Source organism: Chrysochloris asiatica, unplaced genomic scaffold, assembly GCF_000296735.1.
Source record: "Chrysochloris asiatica unplaced genomic scaffold, ChrAsi1.0 scaffold00056, whole genome shotgun sequence".
NCBI lineage: Eukaryota > Metazoa > Chordata > Mammalia > Afrosoricida > Chrysochloridae > Chrysochloris > Chrysochloris asiatica.
In genome coordinates this window covers 44,031-71,650 of record NW_006408574.1, presented here as the reverse complement: position 1 = coordinate 71,650, position 27,620 = coordinate 44,031, and the positions used below count along the sequence as shown (strand labels likewise).

The 27,620-nt window shown below is 42.1% G+C and overlaps 1 protein-coding gene across 1 annotated transcript; it reads left to right on the top strand.

Annotated features, from left to right (window-relative positions):
* Nucleotides 1-13,099: 13,099 nt before the first annotated feature.
* LOC102817384 (zinc finger protein 135-like) lies at nt 13,100-21,226 on the top strand. Its single transcript, XM_006863772.1, has 2 exons — nt 13,100-14,030; nt 21,141-21,226. The coding sequence occupies exons 1-2, from the start codon at nt 13,100-13,102 to the stop codon at nt 21,224-21,226; spliced, it is 1,017 nt and encodes a 338-aa protein (XP_006863834.1).
* The last annotated feature ends 6,394 nt before the right edge of the window (nt 21,227-27,620 follow it).

Below are 27,620 nucleotides of genomic sequence, written 5' to 3'. Positions count from 1 at the left end.
ATGTCTCCACACTCCAGTCTTACTTGTCCTATTCTGACACCAACCATCCCTCCACCACGCTCTACTTTCTGCTGTGGATGGTCACACTGTAATGGTCACATACAACTCACAGCTCACAGACGATGCTTAGAAATAAGGGGTTTATTAGGGAACTTAACACGGGTACAAATCAGACTCCAAACAGCTGGCCCTGTTCACGTTAGCAGTGCCGCTTCTCAATCATGCGCACAGGCACAGTTTACTTTACTTTGTCTGAGGCCTCTTGCCTTCTACCCTGTTGAAGCAAGTGTAACAATCTCCGTTAGCTGTGTAGATAAATGCTCAGAGGGCACTCGATACCTACTGTCCAGCCTCCTAGCCAAAGACACTCTGTTTTACTCTATTCTCGGGCCAGGAAATCACTGCTCTGTTTCTCTGTGTCGCTCCCACTGCCGCTGCTGCCGCCTCTCTGCACAGCATGTTGCTCCACAAGCCGAGCCGTGCTGGGATCCTCCTTTCTTGCCTCAGAAATTGTTCCTTTTTATCTGAGTGGATGGAAAAACTGACTAACCTCTGGGTTAGAGTCCCATACACTCTATTTGCATGTGCCTACCAATTTGGTGGAAATTACAAAAGCTGTGACTATTAGAGACATATTAAATAATTGACTGTACCACAGCCTGGAAGATGTTTGCCTGTGTCTTATTGATTATGCAAAAGCATTCAACAGCATGGATTATTGCAAATTATGGGTAACATTTAAAGAAATGGGAATCCTGTAATAGTAATATTCATATGGAAATTATTCCTATATATGTATATGACGCTGCAGGTTAATGCGCTGAACCGCAAGGTTGTTCTGAACCACAAGGTTGCCTGTTCAAACTTATCAGCTGCTCCTCAGAAACCCTATACAAGGTCGCTATGAGTCAACAACAACAACATATAAAGAGTTTACTATCAAGGCAATGATTTATTATTGTATAATCCCAGATCCCCAGCGGAAGAGAGAACAAGTTAGATCCTTTCCTTGTGTCTGTTATCTTTGGAGCAGGCCACACCCCCAAGGAAGCAGCGCTTCAATTGTTTGGCTTCTCATAGCCAATCGGAATAGAGTTAACTATACTTGTGTTGGCCTTCTGGTGTGGCACTGTGGGTTAATGTGCTGGAATGCAATGTCAGTTTGAACTGCAAAGTTTAAGATCACCAGTCGTTCCTTGGAAACCCTATACTGGGTCTTTGTGAGTCAGAATCAACTTGACAACACGTAACAACAACAGAGCTCTGATAGCATAGTGGTTACAAATCGGGTGCGAAACCTCAGGGTCAGCAGTTTGAAACTACCAGCTGCTCCGCGAGAGAAAGATGAGGCTTTCTGCTCCTGTAAAGATTTACAGCCTCGGAAACCCTGTACAGGGTCGCTATGAGTCGGAAGCGACTCCACAGCACATAAGAACAACAACAACAACAATACTTGTATTAGGTTTCATAAACTCAATGCATAATCTCAAAATAAAGAAAGTTGTGAAGTCATACTTGCATATGTATTCATTTACATGTGCAAAGGTCCCATTCTGCAAGCCAGCCTCCTGCTCTGAGCTACACAGCCTTACTGAGTCCATGGGCCGGGGCTCGGCAGCTGCCCCGTCTCTCCGTGTCGCCATCTCTGCTGCTGTTACTGCTGACAGGGAGTCCCTGCTCCACTCCTGCTCTTCCTTCTTGATGGTCCGAGGATCTTCTGTCCTGAAAGATGAACTACTCATAATTATAATCCTACTACCAGTTACTCACAATTGAAATCTTAAAATCCTGTCATTATCATCCCTCACCTCCCATCTGAAAAAGAGGGAAACTGTTCAGCGAGGACCCTATCTTCTCCGCCTCATTCTGAAACTTAGCACACTCATGAAAGCTTGTAAGTCAACCTCTGCATGCCTTTATGTTGTTTGGTGTTACGTGCTGTTGAGTCAGTTCTGACTCAGTAAGATTGGCAGTTCAAGCTCACCAGCTGCTCTTCAGAAACCCTATACAGGGTTGCTGTGGGTCAGAACCGACTCGAAGGCACATAATGACAACAATTCTGTGTTGGGTTTCCACGGATTGGCTGGTGGGTTTGAATCACCTGTGCTTAGCCGTACAGTGCTGACCCCACAGCATCATAGTAGGGCTCCTCATGTCTCTATAGGTGCCCCCATTTTTGATAGACAGTGTCTAAATTGCCCATCCTTATCAACCCAGTACAGTGAGGAAACAAGCATGTTCCTTGATCTGAAGAAACTTCTTTTCTGTTTGGAGTTTGCAGCTTCTACAACCATAAGTAAAAGTTCACTCCCTCAAATTACAGCAATTCACACTCACTCACAGTATCAGACAATTCACAGTCGCACACAGTATCAGAGAGTTCACAGTCGCACACAGTATCAGAGAGTTCACACTCACTCACAGTATCAGACAGTTCACACTCACTCACAGTATCAGACAGTTCACACTCGCACAGAGTATCAGACAGTTCACACTCACAGTATCAGATAGTTCACACTCGCACACAGTGTCAGTTCACTCACTCACAGTATCAGACAGTTCACACTCACAGTATCAGACAATTCACACTCACACACAGTATCAGACAGTTCACACTCACAGTATCAGACAAGTCACACTCACTCACAGTATCAGACAGTTCACACTCACACACAGTATCAGACAGTTCACACTCACTCACAGTATCAGACAGTTCACACTCACTCACAGTATCAGACAAGTCACACAGTATCAGACAGTTCACACTCGCACACAGTATCAGACAGTTCACACTCGCACACAGTATCAGACAGTTCACACAGTATCAGACAGTTCACACTCGCACACAGTATCAGACAGTTCACACTCGCACACAGTATCAGACAGTTCACACTCACAGTATCAGACAGTTCACACTCGCTCACAGTATCAGACATCTTTATCTTCATCCAGTCAGGTACTGCTCACAACTCAGCTCTAGCCACTATCGCTGGGTCACATGAGTACCATCTGACCTTGCAGTTCAAGTTAACCCACAGCGCCACACCAGGACTCCCTACTTACATACGTGTTGTTGTGAAGTGCCATCGAGTCAATTCTGACCCATAGTGACCCTGTATAGGGTTTCTAAAGAGCAGCTGGTGAGTTTGAACTGCCGACCTTGCAGTTAAAACAGCTTTGCAGTCAGGCGCATTAACCCACAGTGCCACACCCCCAAAAAAAGTCTCTTTTTTCTGGATCACTTTGAACTCCCCTTCTGGCAAATCCAGGCAAGTATAAACTGAAGGTAGGTTATAAGCTCTTGGTAATCACCACACATGTATGTCTGGTTTAGAATAATAGGCAGGAGAAACCAACACCCATAAACACTTAAGTTCTCTCTTCTCCCTTGGACCAACCCCATTCATATGCATATGGACTTTTGCCTGTGGCTAGGTGTATTCCAGAAGGCCCTGTTCCCCATATCAACCATCCTATTTAACCAGGCTAAAATCTGCTCTAGGCAACTCCCAAAGCTGTCCTCTCCCCTCTTAAGCAAAATCAAAACTAACCATCTAAAACTGAAAAACTTTACTTCCTATGCATCTTGGTTCTTTCTCTTACAAAACCTCATACTTTGATGGGTCTGGAGCCCTTACAATGAACCCCACTCCTGGCACCAGCTGTTTAAACCATTTAGGGACCATGTCTGACTTCCTCTGACTCCACAAGTGGGAAAGAAGATATTCACAATCCATCCAAGGCCAGTTCCTCTAAAGTAGAAATCAGGCCTGCTCCAGCCTCTATCAATGCATTTACAAGTAGTCAGACTTGAGAACTCATATAGGAAAGTCACTCTCTTGGTACCACATACCTTAGTCTATGTTTTTAAGAGAAGCAAAAACATATATATATATATATATATATGTTAAGTGCCATCGAGTCAGTTCTGACACATAGCAACCCTTTCTCTGTAGGGTTTCTGAGGAGCAACTAGTAAGCTTGAACCACTGCCCTTGCAGTTCAAACAGCTTTGCAGTCTGGCGCTGTATGTATGTATGTGTGTATGTGTGTGTGTATGTATGTTACCTACTTACCTATCTATCTATAAATGTTTGTACATACATACATACATACAGAGATGTTTATTATGAAGGAAATGGCTTACTTACACTTGTAGAATCCCAGGTCTCCAGTGGAAGGAAGAGCGTGTGAGAAACACTGTCAGTACACTGGCCCTGCCTCAGTCTCTCGAGGCTGCAGTATAAACCCCTGACTCCAGTGGGTCTCCGGAGGGAGAACTAAGGTGGGCCACCTTATCCCATATCAGGTTACTGATAAGTTATCACAAGTGCTTACCAACAAATGTTCAAGAAATCCAATCTGTACTCATTTTAGCGAGAGTGAAGCTTTTTAATGTGATTTTGCAAAATTGGGCACTGAGCCCAGAAGACTAGGGCAGATGCTTTGTGCAGTTTGCCTCACAGAGAATTTAATTCTCCTAGTTCAAGAGAGCCCCTCTCCTCGTTGACTGAGTACTGTGGGATTAACTGTGTTTCCCTTGATGGTGGCATTCTTATTTAAAATGCCTAGTCAGCAAACATGAGCATCTATTATTTACACTAGCCAACAATTTCAGTTAGCAACTTGTTGGACTCCCCACATTCCAGAAGATGGACCATCCACCCTAAGAGTTATTTCTCACAAATCCTTTCCTTCTCTCTTTACAGTTGTTGGTCTCATCTTCATTTATACTTCTCAAATTTATCTAGAAGGAAGCTGTTGGCTTTCTGCCTCATAAAGTGTATCATCTCTAGAAATCCCTAAGAGTGGTAAGTTGGTTTATTGATATGCCATGGGCGTGTTTATTCACAGCAATCTCGATTAGCCTCCAGACTAGTCCTTGGATGCAGGGTGTGGTACAACATCCAATAGCTGTCAGAATTCCAGCCACTATTATGAGAGAGCTGAGGATTGAAGCGGCTGTATTGTTCCACTTTCTCAACCCCTTCTCTAACCAGTCAGGAAAAGTATCACTACTTCCAGCCAATTCATTAGCTAGGGTGGGGAATCCTTGCAGGGCCTTTGTGATCGTTCTGTTAGGAGCTGTGTTGTTGGAGATAAAGGGACAACACTTGACTCCCAATATTACACATACCCTTCCCTTTTGGGCTAGCATCATGTCCAGTGCCATTCGGTTTTCCCAAACGATCTGGCTAGTAGCAGCTGCCTGGCTAGCTACCCTTGTAGGCTGTCTCTGGTGTAGTTTATGAACCTGTAAAGGAGCTCTGGTAGCGTAGTGGTTACGAATCGGGCTGCGAACCTTAAGGTCAGCGGTTCGAAACTACCAGCCGCTCCGCGGGAGAAAGATGAGGCTTTCTACTCCCGTAAGGATTTACACCCTCGGAAACCCTGTACAGGGTCGCTATGGGTCGGAACCGACTCGACGGCACTTAACAACAACAACAAATTGGTTATAGTACATGTAATTAGTCTACAGTCCTGGGGTGGCGCTGTGGGTTAATGCACCAGACTGCAAAGCTGTTTGAACTGCAGGGTCGGTGGTTCAAGCTCATCAGCTGCTCCTCGGAAACCCTATACAGGGTCACTATGGGTTGGAATAGACTCAATGGCACTTAAAAACAACAACAACAACAGTTACATTTATGGTAGACCACCAGAAAAGAATACTCTTAAAACCTGCAGGTATTTAATTCTTAGCTTTAAATTTGTTAGCAACTCCCCTCGAGACTCCAGTGGGGCCTGTATAAATATGTGGATGTAAAGATCTTGGGATGGGATGGGAGAGATCTTGGAGCTCAGGATTTCTCACCATGCTCGGTTTTCAGCAGAATGTTAGGGTGAAGGGAATTGCCAGCTGGACCAATGCGCACGTCCCAGTTCAAACGGACGGTAATCGGAGACATTCCCTTTTCCACAATACCACCAGGCATCCGCCGGGGATACTCAGAGGGCCAGATTGTTGGCATTCCTAGGCTCACTGGTGACATCTTGGACGTGGGTGCAAGTTGTCAATTCTCCTATGTTCCTGCCTTGAAAGAAAAGAACAGTGGTCCATCATCCCTATGGAGAACGAGAGAACTGCTTTCAGGTTTGATTGCTGCAGCACAGGAAAGAGCACTGACAAGCCCGTCCAACTTTCAGTTCCTCAAGCGCCCTTGTCTTGGTACAGAGCCAACAACATGCAGTACATTCCTGATGGATCCGAATTCCAACCAAGGGAAAAGGGAACTATCAGCTGCACAAGTGTGACAATCTCTTGTGTAGATGGTGCTGTCTCATCCCTCGAGAAGCTGTAGGGCTCCATGGAGAGCATGGAATGTACCGGTATGTGCTGATTAGGTTATCTCCACGTCTCCCAGAGGGACTGTTGGACCCCATCCAAGGAGCTCTGGGGAGTCCTGGGGTGATGCTGTGGGTTAATGTGCTGGACTGCAAAGTCGGTTTGAACTGCAAGGTCGGATTTTCAAGCTCCCCAGCCGCTCCCCAGAAACCCTATACAGCATTTCTGTGGATCGGAACCGACTCAATGGCATATAACAACAAAGGAGCTCTGGTAGTATAGTAGTTGTGAATCAGGCTGCTAACCTCGAGGTTAGCAGTCATTCCCAAACTACCTGCTATCCTATGGGAGAGAAGAGGCTTTCTGCTCCCATAAAGATTTACAGTCTTGAAAACCCTATGCAGGGTCACTAGGAGTCGGAACTGATTCCATGGCACACCGCCACCACTATCGCATAACCAGTATGCTTTTTCGCTTCAGTCCGTAAGGAAGATCCATCTGTACACAGTCTGTCTCCCCATGTAGAGGGATTTCCCTTTGGTCTTGTCTGACCTTCGTTTGGTGTGCTCTCATGTCTTGGCAGCTGTGCTCAAGGGTCTCTGGGTTTTCCTCTCCTTTCCATAGAAGGCTGGCAGGCTTTAAGCAAGTCTTGGTTAAGACCAGGGCATCCCTTTCTAGTAGTATCGCTTCATTCGAGAATCTCTCAGCCACCTCCCTGTCCTTTAGTTTCATATGTTCCTGACCTGATGTGGGGTACTCATGATTAGCGCTCCCCCGAAAGTCAACTTTCGACTCTCTTCCAACAGCAGGGCAGTAGCAGCTACTGCCTGGACACACTCTAGCCACCTTCTCGAGACAGGAGCTAACAGTTTGGATATAAAAGCAACAGGTTGCTTCCTACCCCCTGCCCAATCCAGGTAAGGACTCCAAGAGCCACACCTTGAGCCACTGTAGTGAACAGGTGACAGGGCTTCTCTAACGATGGTAGTGCCAACACTGGGGCTGTCATCAATGCCTTAAGTTTTCTATTGCCTGAATCTCTGGGGGGTGGGACCAGACCAGACGGCTCAGGCTTCTCTTCTAAAAGCTGGAGACAGAAAACTTTCGTTCTTTGGGTACAGGAGTCACTCCACAGCCCACAGTAACTGGTCCGTCCCAACAGCTTCCTGAGTTCCCTCTTTGTCTTAGGGAGGGGCAAGCTCACAATCACTGAAATTCGCTTCCTTCACCGATCAGGTGTCTTAGGTATCCTCCCTCTTTTTCTACAAACTTTAGCTTACTTTTAGAGAACCTTTTTCTATCCAGGAAAATGGAGTAAACTTAGAGTAGTTTACTCCACCTGGCTCTTGTTTTGCCCTGAGATTAATAAACCAATCACGTATTGTAGTAACTGAGTCTCTACCTGTGGTAGAAACCCTTTATGGCTTTTCCTAGGACCTGACCAAATAAATTGGAAGCCTCAGTGAGTCCCTGGGGTAACATTTTCCAGTGATACGATTATTTTTTTCCAGTCTGGGGGTTTTCCCACTTGGAGTCAAAGAGATCTCTACTCTCAGGATCAAGGGGCACACCCAGAATGCACCCTTCAATTCTACCACAGTAAAGCATTTATATTCATAGGGGAGCTTACTGAGGAGGGTTAGGGTTAAGGTTAGGGTTAGGGACCACTGGTTGATGGGTTCCGACAATTTGAATCATGGCTCTCAGGTCCTGAACCAGCCTATACATTCCATCAGATTTCTTAACTGGGAGAATTGGGGTGTTGTAGGAGGTTGGAGGCCATCTCTCACTAAGCCCTCTATTACTGGCTGCAGACCCTTTCTCCCCTCTATGGGAGCAATTGTCTCCTATGGATCATCTCCATGGGTGGAATTTCCAACCCTTCCCTGTTGCGTTCTTTAAACCATACTAACAGGTCAGCCTTTTCTTCCTTCTCTTCAGTCAGAATTCTCATATTTACCTTACCTGCTCCTCCTCCACCCCCACCCTAACTCCACTTTTACAATTAGGGTCCATCTCAAAAGATTCATCCCTACTTCTGGGACATAAAGAAGCCTGTCTTGTACTTGATCAAGTCCCCTTCTGAGTAACGTTTTCTGAAATACAGGAGCCTGGAACCCTTCGCCCATATCTCCCTGCACTGTTAGGTTGTCTGTTGATAACTTGGTGCCTTTTGGCAGGTCAGGGAGGATTGGGTGGTCCCAGTGTCAATTAGAAAGTCATTTCCTTGTCTTTGAGTCCCACCTTCAGATTTATCAAAGTGCCTGGTGGGGCCCAGTCATAAGGAACCCCGGACTCCCACTAGTCCTCATCAAAGGCCATAAGGGCAGTCACCTTTTCTTCTTCTTCGTTTTATTACTGGGCATTCTCTTTTGAATGATCATTTATCTGCTGGTGGGTTTAGGGGCCTGGCCCAGCCCTCTCCTCCCTATCCTCTGAGGAAGCTAAACACTGTAACCACTGTCCCACTTCCTAGAGGATGGGGAAGGGGGTGTCTTGTTCTAGACTCTTGTTAACTATTTTATTCACAGTAGATACCATGATTCTTGCTTTTTGCCTTGTTTTTTCCTCTTCACTTTACAAAAACGTTCTGAGTTTCTCTTAACAGTTCATAAATGGGTTGCTCACTCCATCCCTCAACCTTGTGTACTTTCTTAACGATGTTGAGTTACTGGTTACAAAGCTGACTTTTCGGAGTGCTTGTCCTATTTTACTCTCTGGGTCAAACCCACAGTGTTTTGTCATTTGATCCCTAAGTCTCTGGAGCAAAGCCTACGGGGTTTCCTCTCTCCCTTGTTGGGCCTTGAAAGCCTTGGCCACATTCTGGGATCTGAGGATGGATTGCCTTAGTCCCTCAATAATTACTCCTCTAAGTTCCTGCATCTGACATCGGTCTTCAGGGTCATTGTTGTCCCACCCTGGGTCAATGTTGGGCAATTTCTATTCGGGAGAAGGAGCATCTCACCCCGCAGGAAAGTGTTCCTTCTCCCAAACTGCCATAGTCGCTCCCCTCTCTTCCCTGTGAACAGGATGGTCATAATGCACATCATTGCCCCCCAAGTATAATCATTGGGCCTAGAAATGAATCTAATTGTTCCTCCAGGCCAAGGGGGTCTTCCAGGAGGGATGTCATTTCCTTCTTCAGTCCTGGTGACGAGTGGCACTGCTGGACGTCTCTTCCTTCTCAAACCTGCATAGGACGGGGCAGTTGGCTGTTTCCTTGTTATTCTTGGTCCCAGCTCCCTCACTATATGTAGTTCCTGTCTCTTTCTGCCTTGTGGCATAAGGGGGTGGCAGGCAGGATTTTGACCGAGGCTCCCCCTTTTCTTCGTTAAGGGGGGAACATCTTCTGAACTGATTCCACTCCCCCTACTGACCAACAAAGAGCATAGGCTAGTTCTTCCTGAGAAGGCCAAGGTCTGTCGTTCACATGAAGGGTTCGGGCCTGGCAGACCCAGTCCTCATTGCAATCAAATTGAGGCCAAATAACCAACAATGTCTAACCATCTTTTGTTGATCTTTTCCCCGTGTTTGGGGACTGTCCCCCCAGGCCCTCAACATTCTCCCCAAAAGGCCTGTCAGGAGGGATGTGTGTGGGAGGCTCTCTTCCTCCCTTTCTTTCTTCTTTCCTAGGCCTAGAATTTTCGTTCCTCATTTTCTATTGGTATTGGTGTCTGGTATCTGAGTTTCCCTATGTGCTCAAACTCCTAGTTCCTGGAGGTTATTTTGCACACCCTGAGATTTGCTTCCTCTGTCACCAGCCGTTTCCCTCGCAGGAGAACAGAACCGCAGATCGGGACTCCACACTTGCTTCCCTGTGCATTCAACCCCCCTATTTCCTTGGAGGTTTCTTGCACACCCCAAGATTCGCTTTGTCTGGCTCCAGCCATTTCTTTTGAGGGAGGACATAACCGTGGTTCAGGACTCTGCACTCACCACGCGTCTTTAACTGTCTCGGGTCTTTCTGGCTCTCACTGGGAGGCAATCACCTCTGTGGAGCAGGCCACTGAAACCAGGCAGGATTACCACTCCAAGCGGGCAGAAAATCCCCATTGAACCCCCAGTTTGTGAGAAACATTGTCGATACCCCAGATACTGCCTTGACCCCTCTTGGGTACTAGTGGGTTAGGGTTAGGGTCAGTATAAAGCCCTGAGTGGCACCTCACCCCGATGGGGCTCCAGAGGGAGAACTGGAGCACATCGTCTTATCCCGTATGAGGTTACTTACTGACAAACACTCAGGAAATCCAAACTACTGATTTTAGCACGAGTGAAGCTTTTTATAATTCGATTTTGCAAAATCAGATGCCAAGCCCGGAAGTCACAGGCAGACACACCATGAGGCTGTTTCACAGAGAATTTTATTCTCCTATTTCAAGGAAGACTTTCCCCAGGTTCCTCATTGACTGAGTCCTATGGGGTTAACCATCTTTCTAGGATGTCACCTTCTGTTCCTTGATGGTAGCACTGTAATTTAAAGTTCCTAGCTGTGGAACTGGTTCCTTTCCCCTTCCCCCATGAACTTCTGTTGTTACACTGGCCAACAATTTCAATTAGCAACTTCCAGGATCCCCTTCATTCCTGAAGATGGACCACCCTAACTGTTATTTCTCACAAGAGGCAGAGTCATTTCTTCCTGTCCATTATTTTGGGAGCAGGCCACATCCCCAAGGAAGCATCCCTTTGATTGGATGATATGAGCAGCCAGCCATCATAGAGTTAACTATGCCTGTTTCATGTTTAATCACCATGGGGATAAGCACATCTCAACTGTTAAACCTCTGGAAATTCTGGCCTGGCCAATTTGACACAGAACCTACCTGTTATGTACCTTGTTTGACGACATTCGTGAAGAAGAACCACCTTTGTTGGAGAAGTGCCTTGTATCCAGTCCCTTTTTGTTTTACTCGTTAATGACGCCATATTTATGCTGCGTTCACTCAGTCTTCATGGAAGTCTTATAAATTGCTATTCAACCAACCCAAGGTATTGAAATCATAAAATATGACAGTCTTTCTGTTCTCACAACTGCTTTTCCTCTTTATCTCTTCCTGTGAACCTGAATTTAAATTGTTGGATCAGTGTCTCAGAATGTTAATGATCACAATAACCTAACCACTGAAGAAGCAATGATACAGTTTATGGAAAATAGCAGCTGGCCCTCCGTGTTACAGAAAGTCTGTGAAGTATATGACACTGGCGATGAGAACAAGCAGGACACACATGTCAGGTGAGTGTCGTTCACTGGACACATAGCAGTGCTTCAGAGAGAGTCTGAAGAAGGTATCATGGCATCAAAATATTCATATAAATATAAGGAGCTTAGGTGGTACAAATGATTAAGTACTTGCTTGCTAACCAAAAGATTGTCAATTCAGATTCATCCAGTAGACCTGTGGGAGAAAGACCTCATGGTTTGCTTCTGTAATACTTCCTGCTGAGAACTCCTGACATGGCAGTTCTGGTCTGTCATTGGAGTCACTATGAGCAGGAATTATCTTGCCTGCATCTGACAGCAATCTGTGTATTCATGTGTATGCCATGTATGCACCATCTCCTCACTCTGAGCCCACCACTGACATATATAGACTCACTTACCTGCTGATTCCATTTGGACTCGAGGGACTCCTTAGGACAGAGTAGAACTGATCTGTAGAGTTTTCAATTCTGTATCTACACAAGCCGACTTAACTTCAGAGTCCTCTGTGGCACTGGTAGGTTCAAACCAGAGGCCTTTGAGTTAGCATTCAAGGCTTAACCCACTTCACCAGCATGGCTCCTATATATAAAGTGGCTTCGGTTTGTGGAAAAATGGATAATGGAAAAAAGATAATGGACTTATTTCACAAATTTTTAAAGATGTCTTTGTGTGTGTGTGTATGGGGATGCATACATGTGTTTATAGGGATATCGATGTACATCTATATGGAGTCATGGTGGTGCACTGGATTAATCATTGGGCAGAGAACTGCAGGTGCCATGGTTCAATACCACTAGTTACTCCTTGAGAAATGGATGAAGCTGTGTCCAAGATTTATAGACTCAGAAACTCTAAGTACTTCTACTGTATTCTAAAGGGCACTAGGAGTCAGAATTGACTCAGTGACAGTGAGCTTTTACATATGTGTGTATATGTGTATATGTGTGTATATACATATAAAGGCATGTTGGGTCTATTATGACACATGACCACTTTTACATCTATGTGTGTTTATATGTGTATATGTGTGTATATACATATAGAATCATGTTGGGTCTATTATGACACATGACCACGTTTACATCTGTGTGTGTATATATGTGTATTTACATATAAAGTCATGTTGGGTCTGTTATGACACATGACCACTTTTACATCTATGTGTGTATATACATATAGAATAATGTTGGGTCTGTTATGACACATGACCACTGTATCACTGGATTTGTTCAAACTGCCTGTTTTACATTAGTTGTTATTAAGTGCCGTCAGGTTGGTTTCAACTCATACAGACCCTAAAACCGGGTTTCCAAGGAGCACCTGGTGAGTTTGAACTGACATATTTATGAATTAAAAGTCTCATATTTTGTAACCTAGTTCATAATAATAGTGATAGAATCACTTCCGAGTCATTAAATCTATGATATGTGAAACAATTTGGGCAAAAAAAGATCATGTTTACTGTCTGTGTTAATGGTTAAATTGTGACGAATTTATTTTAACTCCCTATTTCTAGCAGAAGACATCTAGCAATGTCTGTTTGTGGAAGAAATGAAGACAATAAATATGGAGAAAAATTCATCCAAATTCTAAATATTTCTGTGTTCAAAAGATGTATGGACCTACATCCCTTTGAAGACCATCGGAGTGAAAAATCATTCAAGGGTCTTTCCTCAGTTGAGCATTTTAACAGATTTCACTGTGGATGCGATGCCAACCAGTTTAAAGAATGTGGGGAAGCCAACATAAACTCTCCTGTGAGAATTCTCAAAGGAAAGAAATGCTATGAATGTAACTATTGTGGCAAAGTTTTTAGTCAGTCCTCAGTCCTCACAAATCATATGAGAACTCACAGTGGAGAGAGGCCTTACATATGTAATGAATGTGGCAAAGCCTTTAGGCAGTCATCACACCTCACAATTCATAAGAGATCTCACAGTGGAGAGAGACCTTATGAATGTAATGAATGTGGTAAAGCCTTTAGTAAGTCATCAGACCTCACAATTCATAAGAGAATTCACAGTGGAGAGAGGCCTTACGAATGTAACAAATGTGGCAAAGCCTTCATTCGGTCCTCACACCTTACACTTCATAAGAGAATTCACAGTGGAGAGAGGCCTTATGAATGTAATGAATGTGGTAAAACTTTTAGTCAGTCCTCAAAACTCACAGTTCATAAGAGAACTCACAGTGGAGAGAGGCCTTATTTATGTAATGTATGTGGTAAAGCCTTCAGTGAGTCCTCAAGTCTCAGAAATCATAAGAGATCTCATAGTGGAGAGAGGCCTTATGAATGTAATGAATGTGATAAAGCCTTCAGTCAGTCAAAAAACCTCACAGTTCACAAGAGAACTCATAGTGGAGAGAGGCCTTATAAATGTAATGAATGTGATAAAGCCTTTAGTCAGTCAAAAAGCCTCACAGTTCATAAGAGATCTCACAGTGGAGAGAGGCCTTGTGAATGTAATGAATGTGGTAAAGCCTTTAATCAGTCCTCACACTTCACAATTTGTAAAAGAACTCACAGCGGAGGAAGGCCTTCTGATTGTAAGGTGATTAAAGCTTTAGTGAGCCCTCAAGTCTCAGAAATCATAAGAAATATCACAGTGGAGAGAGGCTTTAGGAATGAATTAAATGTGGTAAAGCCTTTCGTCTGTCATCAAGCCTCATAAAGCGTAGTAGATCTCCCATTCCACAGGAGCTTTATGAATGTAATGAATGTGGCAATAGTTTTCATTAATACTTAACCCTCACTAAGCCTATATGAACTCACAGAAGACAGAGGTCTTAAGAACTTTTGGAAAGCCAGAGTTTGTCTTTAGTGGTACTGTAGGATAAGCACTGGACTTCAAACTGCAAGATCAGCAGTTTAAACTCACCAGCTGCTCCTCGGAAACCCTATTTATACTCCTCCTAAACCTTATAAATGGTCGCTAAGTTGGAAATGACTTTGATAGAACTTAACAACAATGTGTTATAGTTTCCACTTTTAATTTTTTAATTTGAGACATTTTGAATATACTGTGTGAATTTTTATAAGTTGTCTTTTGCTTTTATTTGTATAGAAGTACATTTTATTTGAATGACCCATCTTTCCTTTAGAGATTTTCCTATTTAACGAAGTTAGCTATGAACTTTAACTGTTAATGGTTTGAGAACATTAGTAGCTAACGTAGTTAATTGGCAGCAGCAGCGAGTTCAGGCACCATTTGTGAAGTTGGAGCCAGACTGGGCAGGGTTTCATTCTGCTCTATGTCAGTGTGCTATGAGTCGATACCAACTTGAAAGCACCTAACAACCACAACAACAACATTTTAAATAAAAGCTTTTATAAACATTTCTGTACCACTTGGTCTGAACATAAATTTATAATTTTTCTTGCATATATCCTTAACTTATTGTTGTTGTTGTTGAGGGCCATCTAGTCGGTTCCGACACATAGTGACCCTGTATAGAGTTGCTGGTGAGCTTGTACTGCTAATCTTGTGGCTCAAACCAAGTTTGGAGTAAGTGTTTCTAGAGTTTTATAAGAAACTCAGTCTGTTTGTAAAGAGGGCTTTTCCATTTTGTATTCCTGCCAGCAATAGCTCGCTGCGGGTACTGCCAGGATGTGCAGATACTCCTTTCTGTTTGGCCGTGGTATCAGGGGAGGGGATGAGGATGATGGCTCATCTGTGAGGGGAAGGGAAGGCTGGAGCAATCTGGTTTAGATCAAGGCGGCCTCTGGGCTTTGCCACCACTGACAGCCTGGTCCAAACCTAGATCTCATGAGTCTTTTTAGGGAAAGAAACGGTCTTTTAATTCAGGGTCCAGCTGTAGGAAGTGGATTCTGGGTCATGCCATCACAGTCCCTGGTGCCATGTGCATTACTGTCTTCCTGGTGTGGAAACCAGAAATCTGTGTGTGCATTTGAGCTAGTGCGTCAGCCAGTAGGCAGCCATCTTACTATCCAATACGCCCGTGTCTGTGTCTGAAGTGAGGTTTTTCCCAGCTGGCAGAAGTCCAAGTCAAGGTGTTGGCTGGTGACAGCGGAAGGGCTCCAAAGTGATGATTTTGGGACAAAGGTTTCTTGTCCCACAAGGGTTTCTTGGGAGCCACGGCCCCTCCAAAAGCATAGCATGTTTTCCCACACTTTGGTCTGAGCTCATTGCAACATTTTGCTATGGCTGCCACCTGGGTCTTGGATTCCTGGGGTGGTCCTGGAAATGTGAGGGTGCTTTTACATCTATTGTGCTCTGCCCACCCCAAATCAACATGTGTACCCTCTCTCCTGGAGGAGCCCTGGTGTGATGCCGAAGGTTAATGCGCTGGACTGCCAAGTTGGTTTGAACCGCAAAGTTGGTGGTTCAGGCTCACCAGCCACTACTTGAAAACCCTGTGTAGTGTCACTGTAAGGCAGAACTGACTCAATGACACTTAACAACAACAACCCTTCCTGTTAAAGAGAGTCTTCCTCAGCCTTGTTCTAGCCTCCTTTATTTGGAAACCTGGTTTATTATACTAAGCACTTGCTCTATTTCTCTGACTTTGAGTGTCTGCTATTCATATTAGATCATTGATATTTTGCTGAAAAATCATTTCAGGTTAGTAACTAAACAGTAACTAACCCAATGAAAACTGCATAAATACAAGTACAGCAGAGCTCATCAGCATGTGCCCAGGTCAGGAGCCACGGGCAGAGAAGATCTTTAACGGAATTTTTGCAGCTTAAATTTTGGGTATTTTTGGAGCTGTTTTTTGTTTGATAAAATGAACACAGACCAAGATTCCACACTAAAAATGAAGAACAAATTTCCCTTCATTTTGTAGTTCATTATACATATATAAATTCATTGAACAATCTGGAATGTAATGAATTAGCAAGATTGAGAAAAATGGTTAAACAGCAAAAGTTAGGACCACTCCTCACGTTCAGCCTCCCATGCAAGCTTCTTGAAACCTTTGGAAGAAAAAGAAGAAAGATGCTTGAGATAGTGTAGACTACTGATGGTCCCAAAGAACAGGAAGCACCCTAATTGTATTTGAGGGGCAGCTTTACTGGGTATTGATTCTTTGTTGTCAGTGTTTGAGTTCTTGCCTGCATGGGTTCTGCTGAGAAATCAGAACTTCATCTTATTGGTTCTGGAGGGAACATTTCTTTTGGAATCTATGCTCCTTGTTTGTTCTGCTTCTTGTATGCTTATCTTCTTTCTTGATGTTTGGGAAGTTTTCTCCCAACTTTTCACCAATTTCCTCTGTCCTGCTGACATTTGGGCTAGCTATCCAGTGTTTATACTACAGAGCCTCCAGGGCTCCTTAGGTCAGCTGTAATTTTGTGTGTTAGCAGAGCCTTCACATTAAAATATTTTTATCATTGTGAGTAGTATATTGATTCTTAAAAAAAAAATCTTTCACATATAATCAGTTATCAGAAAGTCTCATATTTTGTAACACTGTGATAATAATGATATGATCACTTCCAAGTGATTTAATCTTTTATGTGAAACACATTGGGGGGAAAATAATGTTTACTGTCTGTGGTAATGGTGAAGTTGTGGTATTTATTTTAACTCCTTATTTTTAACAGAAAACGTCTGGCAAAGTCTGTCTATGGAAGAAATAAAGACAATAAATTTGGAGGAAAAATTCAGCCTAATTCTAAATTTTCTGTCATCAAAAGATGGATGGACCCATATCCCTTTGAAGAACGTTAGTGTGAAAAGTCATTCAAGGGTCTTTCCTCAGGAGAGCATGCCAACAGATTATGAATGTGATACGTTGGTAGTCATCACACCTCACAGTTTATATGAGAGATCACTGCAGAGAGACATTATGAATGTAATGAATGTGGAAAAGCTTTTAGTGAGTCCTCAAGTCTCAGAAATCATAAGAGAATTCACAGTTCAATGTAATGAATGTGGATCCTCAAACCTCCCACGTTGTAAGAGAATTCACAGTCAAGAGAGACCTCATGAATGTAATGAATGTGGTAAAACCTTTTGTCCTCAGAACTCACAGTTCATAAGAGAACTCACAGTGGAGACTGGCCCTGATGAATGTCATGAATGTGCTAAAGCTTTTAGTGAGTCCTCAAGTCTCAGAGAATTCACAGTGGAGAGAGGCCTTAGGAATGTAGCAAATGCAAAGCCTTTCGTTGGTCCTCAAACCTCACACTTCATAAAAGAATTCAGAGTGGAGAGAGACCTTACGAATGTCATGAATGTAGTAAAACCTTTAGTGATCCTTCATATCAGAAATCATAAGAGGTCTCACAGTAGAGAGAGGTTTTAGAAGTGAAATGTCTGTACACGGTAGATCTCACACTTTAGAGAAACCTAATGTGCTAACGTCTTCATTAAATCCTCGTGCTTCACTAAGCATGTGCACACTCACAGAAGACAGGCCTAAGAATTATCGGAAAACCATAGTCTGTCTTTAGTGGCGTTATAGGATAAACACTGAACTTTGAACCAGAAGGTCTGCACCTCGGAAACTTAATGGTTGCTAGTTGGAACCAAATTGATGACACTTAACAATGTTTTCAATTTCCACTTTTCATTTTTTAATCACATTTGAAATATGCTCTATCCATTTCAATAAGTTGTATTTTGCTTTTATTTGTATGTTGTTGTTATGTGCTGTGGAGTCGGTTCCGACTCATAGAGACCCTGTACAGGGTTTCTGAGGCTGTAAATCTTGACGGGAGCAGAACACCTCATCTTTCTCCCGCGGAACAGCTTGTAGTTTCGAACTGCTGACCTTGTGGTTCACAGCCCGATTCGTAACCACTACGCTACCAGAGCTCCTTTTATTTTGTATAGAAATACATTTTATTGGAATGACCCATCCTTTTAGATATTTCCTTTCTTTACAACATTAACTATTAAAGTTATTAAAAACCATAATGTTTACAATATTAACTGACAGATGGCAGTGGGTTCAAGTGTAGTAACAATGTTTGTGAGGTTGATGCAGGACCAGGCAGTGTTTCCTTCTGTTGTGCGTAAGGTCACTATCAGTGCCGACTGGACAGCATCTCACAACAGCAACACCACCAACAATGGTTTTGATAAAGCTGATATAAACATTTCTATACCACATTTATCTGCATGTGGTTTATCATATTCCATTGTGTGTATGTACCAAAGTTTAACTATTCTTCTGTTGATGGGCATTTGGACTGCCTCCATCTTTTTGATATGTCTCTTGTAGCAGCAACAGCATATTGTTTTTAAGTGTCGTCGAGTCAGTTCCGACCCATAGTGACTCTGTATAGGGAGGGTTTCCGAGGGGCAGCTGGTGAGCTTGAACCTTGCAGTTCAAACGACTTTGCAGTCTGACGCATTAACCCACAACACCACACCAGGACTCCAGGCAGCATTTTGCAGGATCCAATTTTTGTAACGATCAGTTCATACCTATTGATAATTATTTTGAATGTAAATGGAGTAAATATAGCAGACAAGAGACATAAAGAGAGGAATGGATGAGAAAACAGGGTCCTTCAGAAAAAAAAAAAAAAAGACAGCCTATTGAAGGACCCTATTTTCTCATCCATTCTTCTCTTTATGTCTCTTGTCTGTTACATTTACTCCATTTACTTTATCAATAGGTATGAATTGATCATAGTCAATTTTTTGTGTGTGTGGTTCTGCTGGATCAATTACTCCGTATGATATCCTATTCTGAGTTCATTTTGTGGCTTTTATTTGCATTTTTATTTCTGTTAATGTTTACTAAATCATTCTGATTTCCTCTTTTTATTTTGATATGCAGGTGTATTATTTTTCTTCGAGGTCACTCTAATTTATTAATTTTTTCCCCTGCTTAAGACACTCTCTTTTATCTTGCAATCTACCTACAAGAGTGCCTCTTTTTACTTTGTAGTTGACTTCCCTATACAGCCACATCTCTAGTTTCCTATTGTCAGTCCTGTAGGGTTGTTTTACTGTAAATACTTCTATATGTTGCTTCAGTTCTAAGTGGTGTCATGTATAGTAATCTCAGGTTGTTGTCTGCTGTTGTTCATTTATCAGTCCAAAGATCATTCCTTAGCATTGTAAAGTTAGTCTGGTCATTACAAATTCTTTTAATTTCTGTTTATCAGGAAATGTCCTAATTTCAGAATTGTATTTGAGGGACAGTTTTGCTGGGTACTGATTCTTGGTTGTCAGGTTTTTAGTTCTGCGTATGTCATCCTGTTGCCTTCTTGCCTACGTGGTTTCTGTTAGGAAATGGTGTTGTTGTTGTTGTTAAGTGCCGTCGAGTCGGTTCCGACCCATAGCGACCCTGTACAGGGTTTCCGAGGGTGTAAATCCTTACGGGAGTAGAAAGCCTGATCTTTCTCCCGCGGAGCGGCTGGTAGTTTCGAACCGCTGACCTTAAGGTTCGCAGCCCGATTCGTAACCACTACGCTACCAGAGTTACTTTTATTGGCTCTTCTGTGGGTTAAGTTTTTTTCCAAGCTGCTCTCAGGATTCTTTCCTTGTCTTTGATTTTCATAAGTTTGATTATGATATGTCTTGGTGGCTTTCTTTTGGGAGCTATCCTGCTTGGTGTTTGCTCTGCATCTTGTATGCTTCTCTTCTCTTCTTTCATGATATTAGGGAAGTTTTCTTCCAGTAACTCTTTCATCAGTTTTCCCTGTGTTTTTCTTCTCCTGTAAGTTGTTTGGTTTCTTGGTGTCCCACATAACTCTTAGATTTTCTTCAGATTTTAAAATTATTTTTTCTGATATTCTAGCATACTAGTCTTTAGAGCTTTATCTTCAAGTTCACTAATGCAGGCTTCTGTAGTTTCACATGCACTCCTTTTCCTTTCAATCTATTGTCCATTTTCAAATCCATTTTCAAATTCAAATCTGAATTTCTACTTGCAGGATTTGAATTGTTTCAAATCTTTCATTTATTTCATCTCTTTTTCTTGTAATGTTTTCCTGAATTCTTCTAAAGCTTGCATTGTGTTCTTTGTGCTTTCCTCGAACTTTCTATTGATCCTTTGAAGGTACTTAATTAACATTCTTTTAAATTATTTTTCAGTTATTTCAGTTACCTTTTCTTCAGAAACATTTTCTGACTGTGTTTCTTGGTCATTTGTTTAAACTATTCTCTCTTGTTTCTTCGTGTGAACAGAAGTTTTCTGTTGTTTCTGGGGCATTGTGGGGTTATCGTATTTTATAAAGACAAACCGTTCAGTTGTTGAACCCAGAGAGGAGAAATCTCAGTGGACTCCTGCAATTCAAGGGACTCAGAAGGTGGTTCTTCAAGGCCCTATGTGGAGTTCTATTGGCCTTGTTAGTAGTCAGAGCAGTGAATCCAGAAATAATTCATGGGAGCCCTTGATGGAGCTGGTTTCAGTGTCTGTTAAAGACCACAGTGACATTGGGGACAGGGTGACTGGTTGAATGCTGGTCTGGTGGCTCTGTGGTTTTTCTAGTTCTGGAGGTGAGCGTACCTGAAATCAGCAACCAAAGCTGAGATTCTGCCCCCAACTCGAACTGGTGTGGCTCTCAGCCATGCAGCCCCAGAGCCACAAGAGCAGGGTCTGTGCTAGGGATGGATGAGGGTGGGAGTTGGCCATACCTCTCATCAACATGGTCATGTGGGGAAAAAGAAGACATCGCACCTTTCCCATTGCCCTCGAGAATCTTCTCTGCCATGTGTCCCTGTTGTACCAAAGCTGCTCACAAGTTGGTCGAGCTGTATCAGGCCAGCCGTTCACCGTTCAGTCTCACTTTTTCGCCATCCCTGCTCATCCTTTCCTAGCAAGCCCTACACCCACCTCTCGAACCTTTCTTCTGCAGTTCAGGGTGCCAGAATTTCCATCTATGTCTCTTTTATTTGATCTTTAATAAATCTGTTGTAGTGTGTCTGTGAGGTGTGTCTGCTTGGTCCGCCATCTTGCTGAAAGTTATGTGTTTTTGTGACAGCTTTTTCCATGGGTGTTCATTGTGGATCTAAGCACATTGACGTCTTTGGCAACTTCAATGTTTTCTCCATTTATCATGTTGTTATTTAGTGGTCTAATTGTGAGGATTTTTGTTTTCTTTACATTACGCTGCAATAAAAATACAAGGCTGTATTCTTGGATCTTTCATCAGTACTGATGCCACATTCTTCAATTAATCCAATTTCTCAGGTTATTTAGCTAGCATACAGATTTATTACGTATGGTGAAAGGGTACCTTTCTCAAACCTTTCCTGATTTAATACCATTGTGTCCTACTGTTCTGTTTGAATTACTGTGTTGTGGGCTTTGTACAGGGTTCTTATTGGCAAGATTAAGTGTTCTGGAATATCCATTCTTCACAATGTTGTTGTTGTTATGTGCCGTGGAGTCGGTCCTGACTCATAGTGACCCTGTACAGGGTTTCTGAGGCTGTAAATCTTTACGGGAGCAGAACGCCTCATCTTTTTCCCACAGAACAGCTGGTAGTTTTAAACTGCTGACCTTGCGGTTTGCAGCCCAATTCGTAACCACTACGCTACCAGAGCTCTCCTTCACAATGTTAACCATAGCTTAACATGGGATCCACACCATCAAAAGCCTTAACACAGTCAATATGTTGTTGTTGTTATGTGCCGTTGAGCTGGTTCTGACTCACAGCGACCCTGTACAGGGTTTCCAAGCCTGTAAATCTTTACAGGAGCAGAAAGCCTCATCTTTCTCCCACGGAATAGCTGGTAGTTTTGAACTGCTGACCGTGAGATTAGCAGCCTGATTTGTAACCACTACACTACCAGAGCTCCTTCATAGTCAATATAGCACTTGGAAATATCTTTCTGATATATTCTGCTTTCCGTCAAGTTCCATCAGACATCCCTAATTCCATGTACTCTTCTGAATCCAGCGTGAATTTCTGGCAGCTCTCTCCATGTACTGTTGCAGCCATTTTTCAATTTTTCGCAGCAAAATTTTATTTGTGTGTGATATTAATGGTATTGTTCAATGATTTCACTATATAAGAACACCTCTCTTTGAAATAAGCACAAATATGGATCTCTTTAAGTAAGTTGAACAGGTAGCTCTTGGCATAGATCAGTGAGTGCTTTTAATGTTCCAACAGTTTGTTGAAAGATCTCAGTTTATCTTCTGTCAATCCCTAGAGCCTTATTTTGCAGGAATGCCTTCAGTGCAATTAGTGCTTCTTCGTTCAGTACCGCCTGTTCTTGATCATATGCTACCAACAGGTTTACGTTTCTCTAATCATGTATTTTAGTGATTGCTGTTCCCTCAATGTAACGTTAGTTATTTCACTCTCTCCCTGTGATTCCTGATTCCATTCCACCATTCCCAAACCTGAGTTTTGTTCTTAGTTAACTACTGTCCTTTAAATCTTGAATGGTTGAGCATTCCACGGTGTGCATTACCACTAGTGTTGTTGCCCCTTATGTTCGTGTATGCCGCTTGGATGAACATGGACCCACTAGTGGGAGTTTAGTTCCAGAGCCGAAGCATGACCAAGGGCCATAATTTTGTGGCATCTCCAGCCTCTTTTTGACTTGTAAGCCTGGTGTTTTTTTTAATTTGAAGTTTTGTTCCATTATTTTCTCCCACTCTATCCAGGATAGTTGGTATTGGTAACCGGACACCTAGTTCTTGTTTCCTGGGTTTGGAGACTGATGTTTATTGTTCCATTAGTCTGTTGCACTAATTGCTTAGCACTGTTTTTTTGAATTGTATGTTGCTCTAGGATCAGCACTAAACTACTAACAGAAGGGTGGTAGTTCAAAACCACCAGCCACTCCTTGGAAACCCTATACAGAATCACTATGCATCAGAAGTGACTGGATGGAACTTAACAATAACAACAATAACATTCATTAGGATTTTTGAAACATACATTAGTTTTTGAAACTTTTTATTGTGACTTGAATGAAGGTTTGCAGAGCAGATCATCAGTTTTACAGCCCACAAAGTACTTTGTTTTATCTCAATTATTGCAGTCACCTCCATGTAACCACAGTCATCTCACTTCCTCCCTGTGGGGTGTTTTTTGTTGTTGTTTTGTATTTAACACCCACTCCTACAACTTGTCTTAAGCATAACCCTCTTATGGACCTTGTATAGAGTTTCCAAGGCTGTAAATCTAGCAGAATGCCATTTATTTCTTCTGAGGCCACCTGTTTGACTCAACCTTCTGATCTTGTAATTAGCAGCCCAATATGAAACCCACTATGCAATTGAAGCTCTTTAGGCCTGACTTAGATCTAACTACAGTCCTAGCCCAACAACAAAAAATAACTGCTGAGGTAAAATTAAACTTTAAAGAATATATATCCATTTTCCTCATGAGAGATAACATAACTGTTGACTGTACAGTTAATGAGCTAAATGAGGGAGAGACCATTTCTTAATTATCAGACAAATCCCATAAGAAATGCAAGCATTGTTTTTTTGCATTTGATGGGAGCTGACAAGGTCAGACCCTGAGGTCATGCTCCTCAAAATAAGAAATTTGTAGAGTAATTACAATTCACAAGAACCTGAAAGAATGCAAGGCTTATATAAAATTGTGATTGCTAATAATTGTATATTGATGAGAAAAATAGCAAATTATACCTCCTGGTTTGGACTTACTTAAAATTTCATATTTAAAATAGGTGTTCTCTTTTATGTTGTTGCTGTTATTGTTAGGTGTCATGAATTCAGTACCAACTCATAGCAACCTCATGCACAACTGAATGAGCCACTGCTCTATCCTGGGCCAACCTCACCATCTTTGCTATGCTTGAACCCATTGCTGCTGCCACTGTGAAAATCCATCTTGTTGGGGGTTGTCCTCTATTTCAATGAGCCTCCACTTTACCAAACATAATGTCCTAATGGTGGTCATCATGACTGGTCTCTTCTGATAACATGTCCGAAGTATGAGAGATGAAGTTTAGCCATTCTTGCTTCTAAGGAGCATTCTGGCTATTATTCTTCCAAGACAGATTTGTTTGTTTTTTTGCCGATCCGTGATATATTTAATATTCTCCTCCAACACCTTAACTCAAATGCATCAGTTCTTCCTTTGCTTTCTTTATTAATTCTCCAACTGTCACATGTATATGAGGTTATTGAAAATGCAATGGCTTGGGTCAGGCACAATCTTAGTACTCAAAACGACACTTGGCTCTTGGTCACTTTACGATGTCGTGTGCAGCAGATTTACCTCATGCAATGCCTCATTTGATTTCTTGACTGCTCCTTCTATGAGTATTGATGGTTGATCTGAGCAAAATGAAGTCTTTGAAAACTATAATCAGTTTATCTTGATGTTTAGTGGTCCAGTGTTGTGGATATTTTATTTATTTTCATTGATTTGCAACCCATACTGACTTCTGTGGTTTTTGATGTTCTTCAGTAAGTATTTTAATTCCTCTTTGCTTTCAGCAGACAAGGTTGTATCATCTGCATATCACAGTCTTCTTCCAGCCCTGATGCCACTTTTTTCTTCATACAATGCAACTTCTCGAATTATTAGCTCAGCAATAAGATTGAATACATATGGTGAAAGAATACAACCCTGGTGCAACACTTTGTCTAATTTTTAAACCATTCAGTGATCCCTAACTGCCTCTTGTTCTATATACAGGTTTCTCATGAGCACAATTAAGTGTTTCTGGATACGCATTCTCCACAATGTTGTCCATTCCTGGTCGTGATCCACACATTTGAAAGCCTTTGTGTAGTCAATAAAGCATAGGTAAACATCTTTCTGATATTCACTGCTTTCAGCCAAGATCCATCGGACATCAGCAATGATATCCCTCATATCATGTCGATGTCTGAATCTGGCTTGAATCTCTGGCAATTCCATTATGTACTGTTGCTGCCATTTTTTTTTTTTTTTGGATTATCTTTGGCAAAATTTGACTTGCATGTGATGTTAATGATATTCTATGATTTCCACATTCCATTCAGTCACCTCTCTTTGGAATAGGCACAATTATGGATCTCATCCAATCAAATCAGTTGATCAGAGCTGTCTCCCAAATTTTTTGGCATAGATGATTGAGTGCCTCTAGTGCTGCATTAGTTTGTTGAAATATTTCCATTTGTATTCCATCAATTCCCAGAGCCTTATTCTTTGATAATGCCTACAGTGCACCTAGAACTTCTACATTCAGTATCACTGGCTCTTGATCATATGCTACCTCTTGAAATGGTTGAATGTCGACCATTTCTTTTTGGTCCAGTGACTCTGCGTATTCCTTCCATCTGCTTTTGATGCTTGCTGCATCATTCAATATTTTGCCCATAGAATCCTTCAATATTAGAAGTCAGAGCTTGACTTTTTTTCGTCTGTTACCTCAGCTTGAGAAATGGTGAGTGTGTTCTTTCCTTTTGGTATTCTAACTCTATATCTTTGCACTTTTCATTATAATATTTGACTTTGTTTTCTTGCATTGCCATCTGAACTGTTCTATTCAGCTCTTCTACCTTTTCACTCCTTTTATGTAGGGTAAGTTAAAGTTATATGTAGATATGGCTTACTAATGTAATGATAGATTCCGTTATTCTTGGAAATGACATCTATATCTTACAGGAAAAATATGAAAATTAGGGAAAAGATTCTTGTATAGACCTCTGAGGAATCCTTGCATCCAGGCAATAAGACCATCTTCTAGTACCAACCATTTGTCTACCAATGGGAATCCACTCTTATGGCCCCAGAAAAACAAATTATTCCACACAACAATTGTTTTGCAACAACATATCACACAAGGGACTAATGTCTAAAATCTATATGAAACTAGAACACCACTACAAGAAAAAGACAAATAACCCAATTTAAAAATGGGCACAGAACATGAAGAGACATTTCACCAAGGAAAACATATGGGCAGCCAACAAACATAAATGTTCACAATCTTTAGCAATGAGAGAGATGCACATCAAAACAAGGTATCATCTTACACAAGCAATAACAATGAAGCTCAAAAAAGCAGAGAACAATAAATGCTGGTGAGGATGTGGAGAGACTGGGACCCTCCTAAATTGGTGTTGGGACTGTAAAATGGTTCAATCACTCTGGAAAACAGTATGGTGCTTCCTTAGAAAGTTGGAAATAGAAATACCTTATGATCCAGCAATTCCTCCACTTGGTATATGTCCACAAGAAATGCGAGCCAGAACATGAGTAGATATATACACACCAATGTACATCACAGCACTATTCACAACAGCAAAAAGATGGGGACGGCTTAAGTGCCATCAATGGAAGAATGGATGACCAAGCTTTGGTACATAAATACTATGCCACCTGGAAGAATAACAATGAAGCTGAAAACCACCACAAAACATGGATAAGCCTTGAGGACATTATGCTGAGTGAAATGAGTCATAAAAGGACAAATGTTGCATAAGACCACTATTGTAAAAGCTTAAGAAAAGATACCCATACTGAAAGAATAACAACATTCTTTCTTGGTTACCATTGGTGGGAGGGAAGGATTAGATTAGAAGAACACAGATTAGTCACATCATAGCTCAGGTGTTGAGGACAATATACAAGGAAGTGGAGGGCAATACACAAGAAGGGGTAGGGGCAAAGAGTGAGGAAAATAGAGGTACACTTAGGTAGGTTTGCATGGGCTAAATGGGACACAGGTACATAGTGATATATGCTCAAACTTGGACCAACAGGGCTTTGTGATAGATACAGGGATTGAGGCATAGTGTGAATGGGTAAAAGAGGGGAAATAGTGTTAAGATGCTTGACTATCTAATGGATATTGATTTCCCATACCTACTATTGTAAAATAAGGAGCTCTGGTAGTGTAGTGGTTATGAGTGGGGCTGCTAACCTCAAGGTCAGCTAGTTCGAAACTACCAGCTGTTCTGCAGGAGAAAGATGAGGCTTTCTGCTCCTGTAAATATTTACAGCCTTGGAAACTTTATACAGGGTCACTATGAGTCAGAACCAACTCCACGGCACACCACCACCACCATCACCATTATTGTGAAATAGACACTTGAGTGGGATAGAAAGGAATATCGGGAAACATAATTACAGAAAACTTTTAAGCTCGTCTTCAGCTTATAACTGATTGGAATACTTAAAAGGGGTTCTATAGCTTTTCCAGTGCAACAGGCTTCTTGAGGAGCCTTTGTAGTGTATAGGGCTTTAGTGTATAGGTGGACTCCTGAGCCCCATCCAGAACCTTCTGA

Excerpts from the sequence above, each read along its gene's own strand:
- LOC102817384 (XM_006863772.1), top strand. The coding sequence starts at position 13,100 with ATGGACCTACATCCCTTTGAAGACCATCGGAGTGAAAAATCATTCAAG. Across the intron at positions 14,031-21,140 it reads CGGAGGAAGGCCTTCTGATT|CTGCTCACAAGTTGGTCGAG; the intron begins GTAAGGTGATTA and ends GTTGTACCAAAG.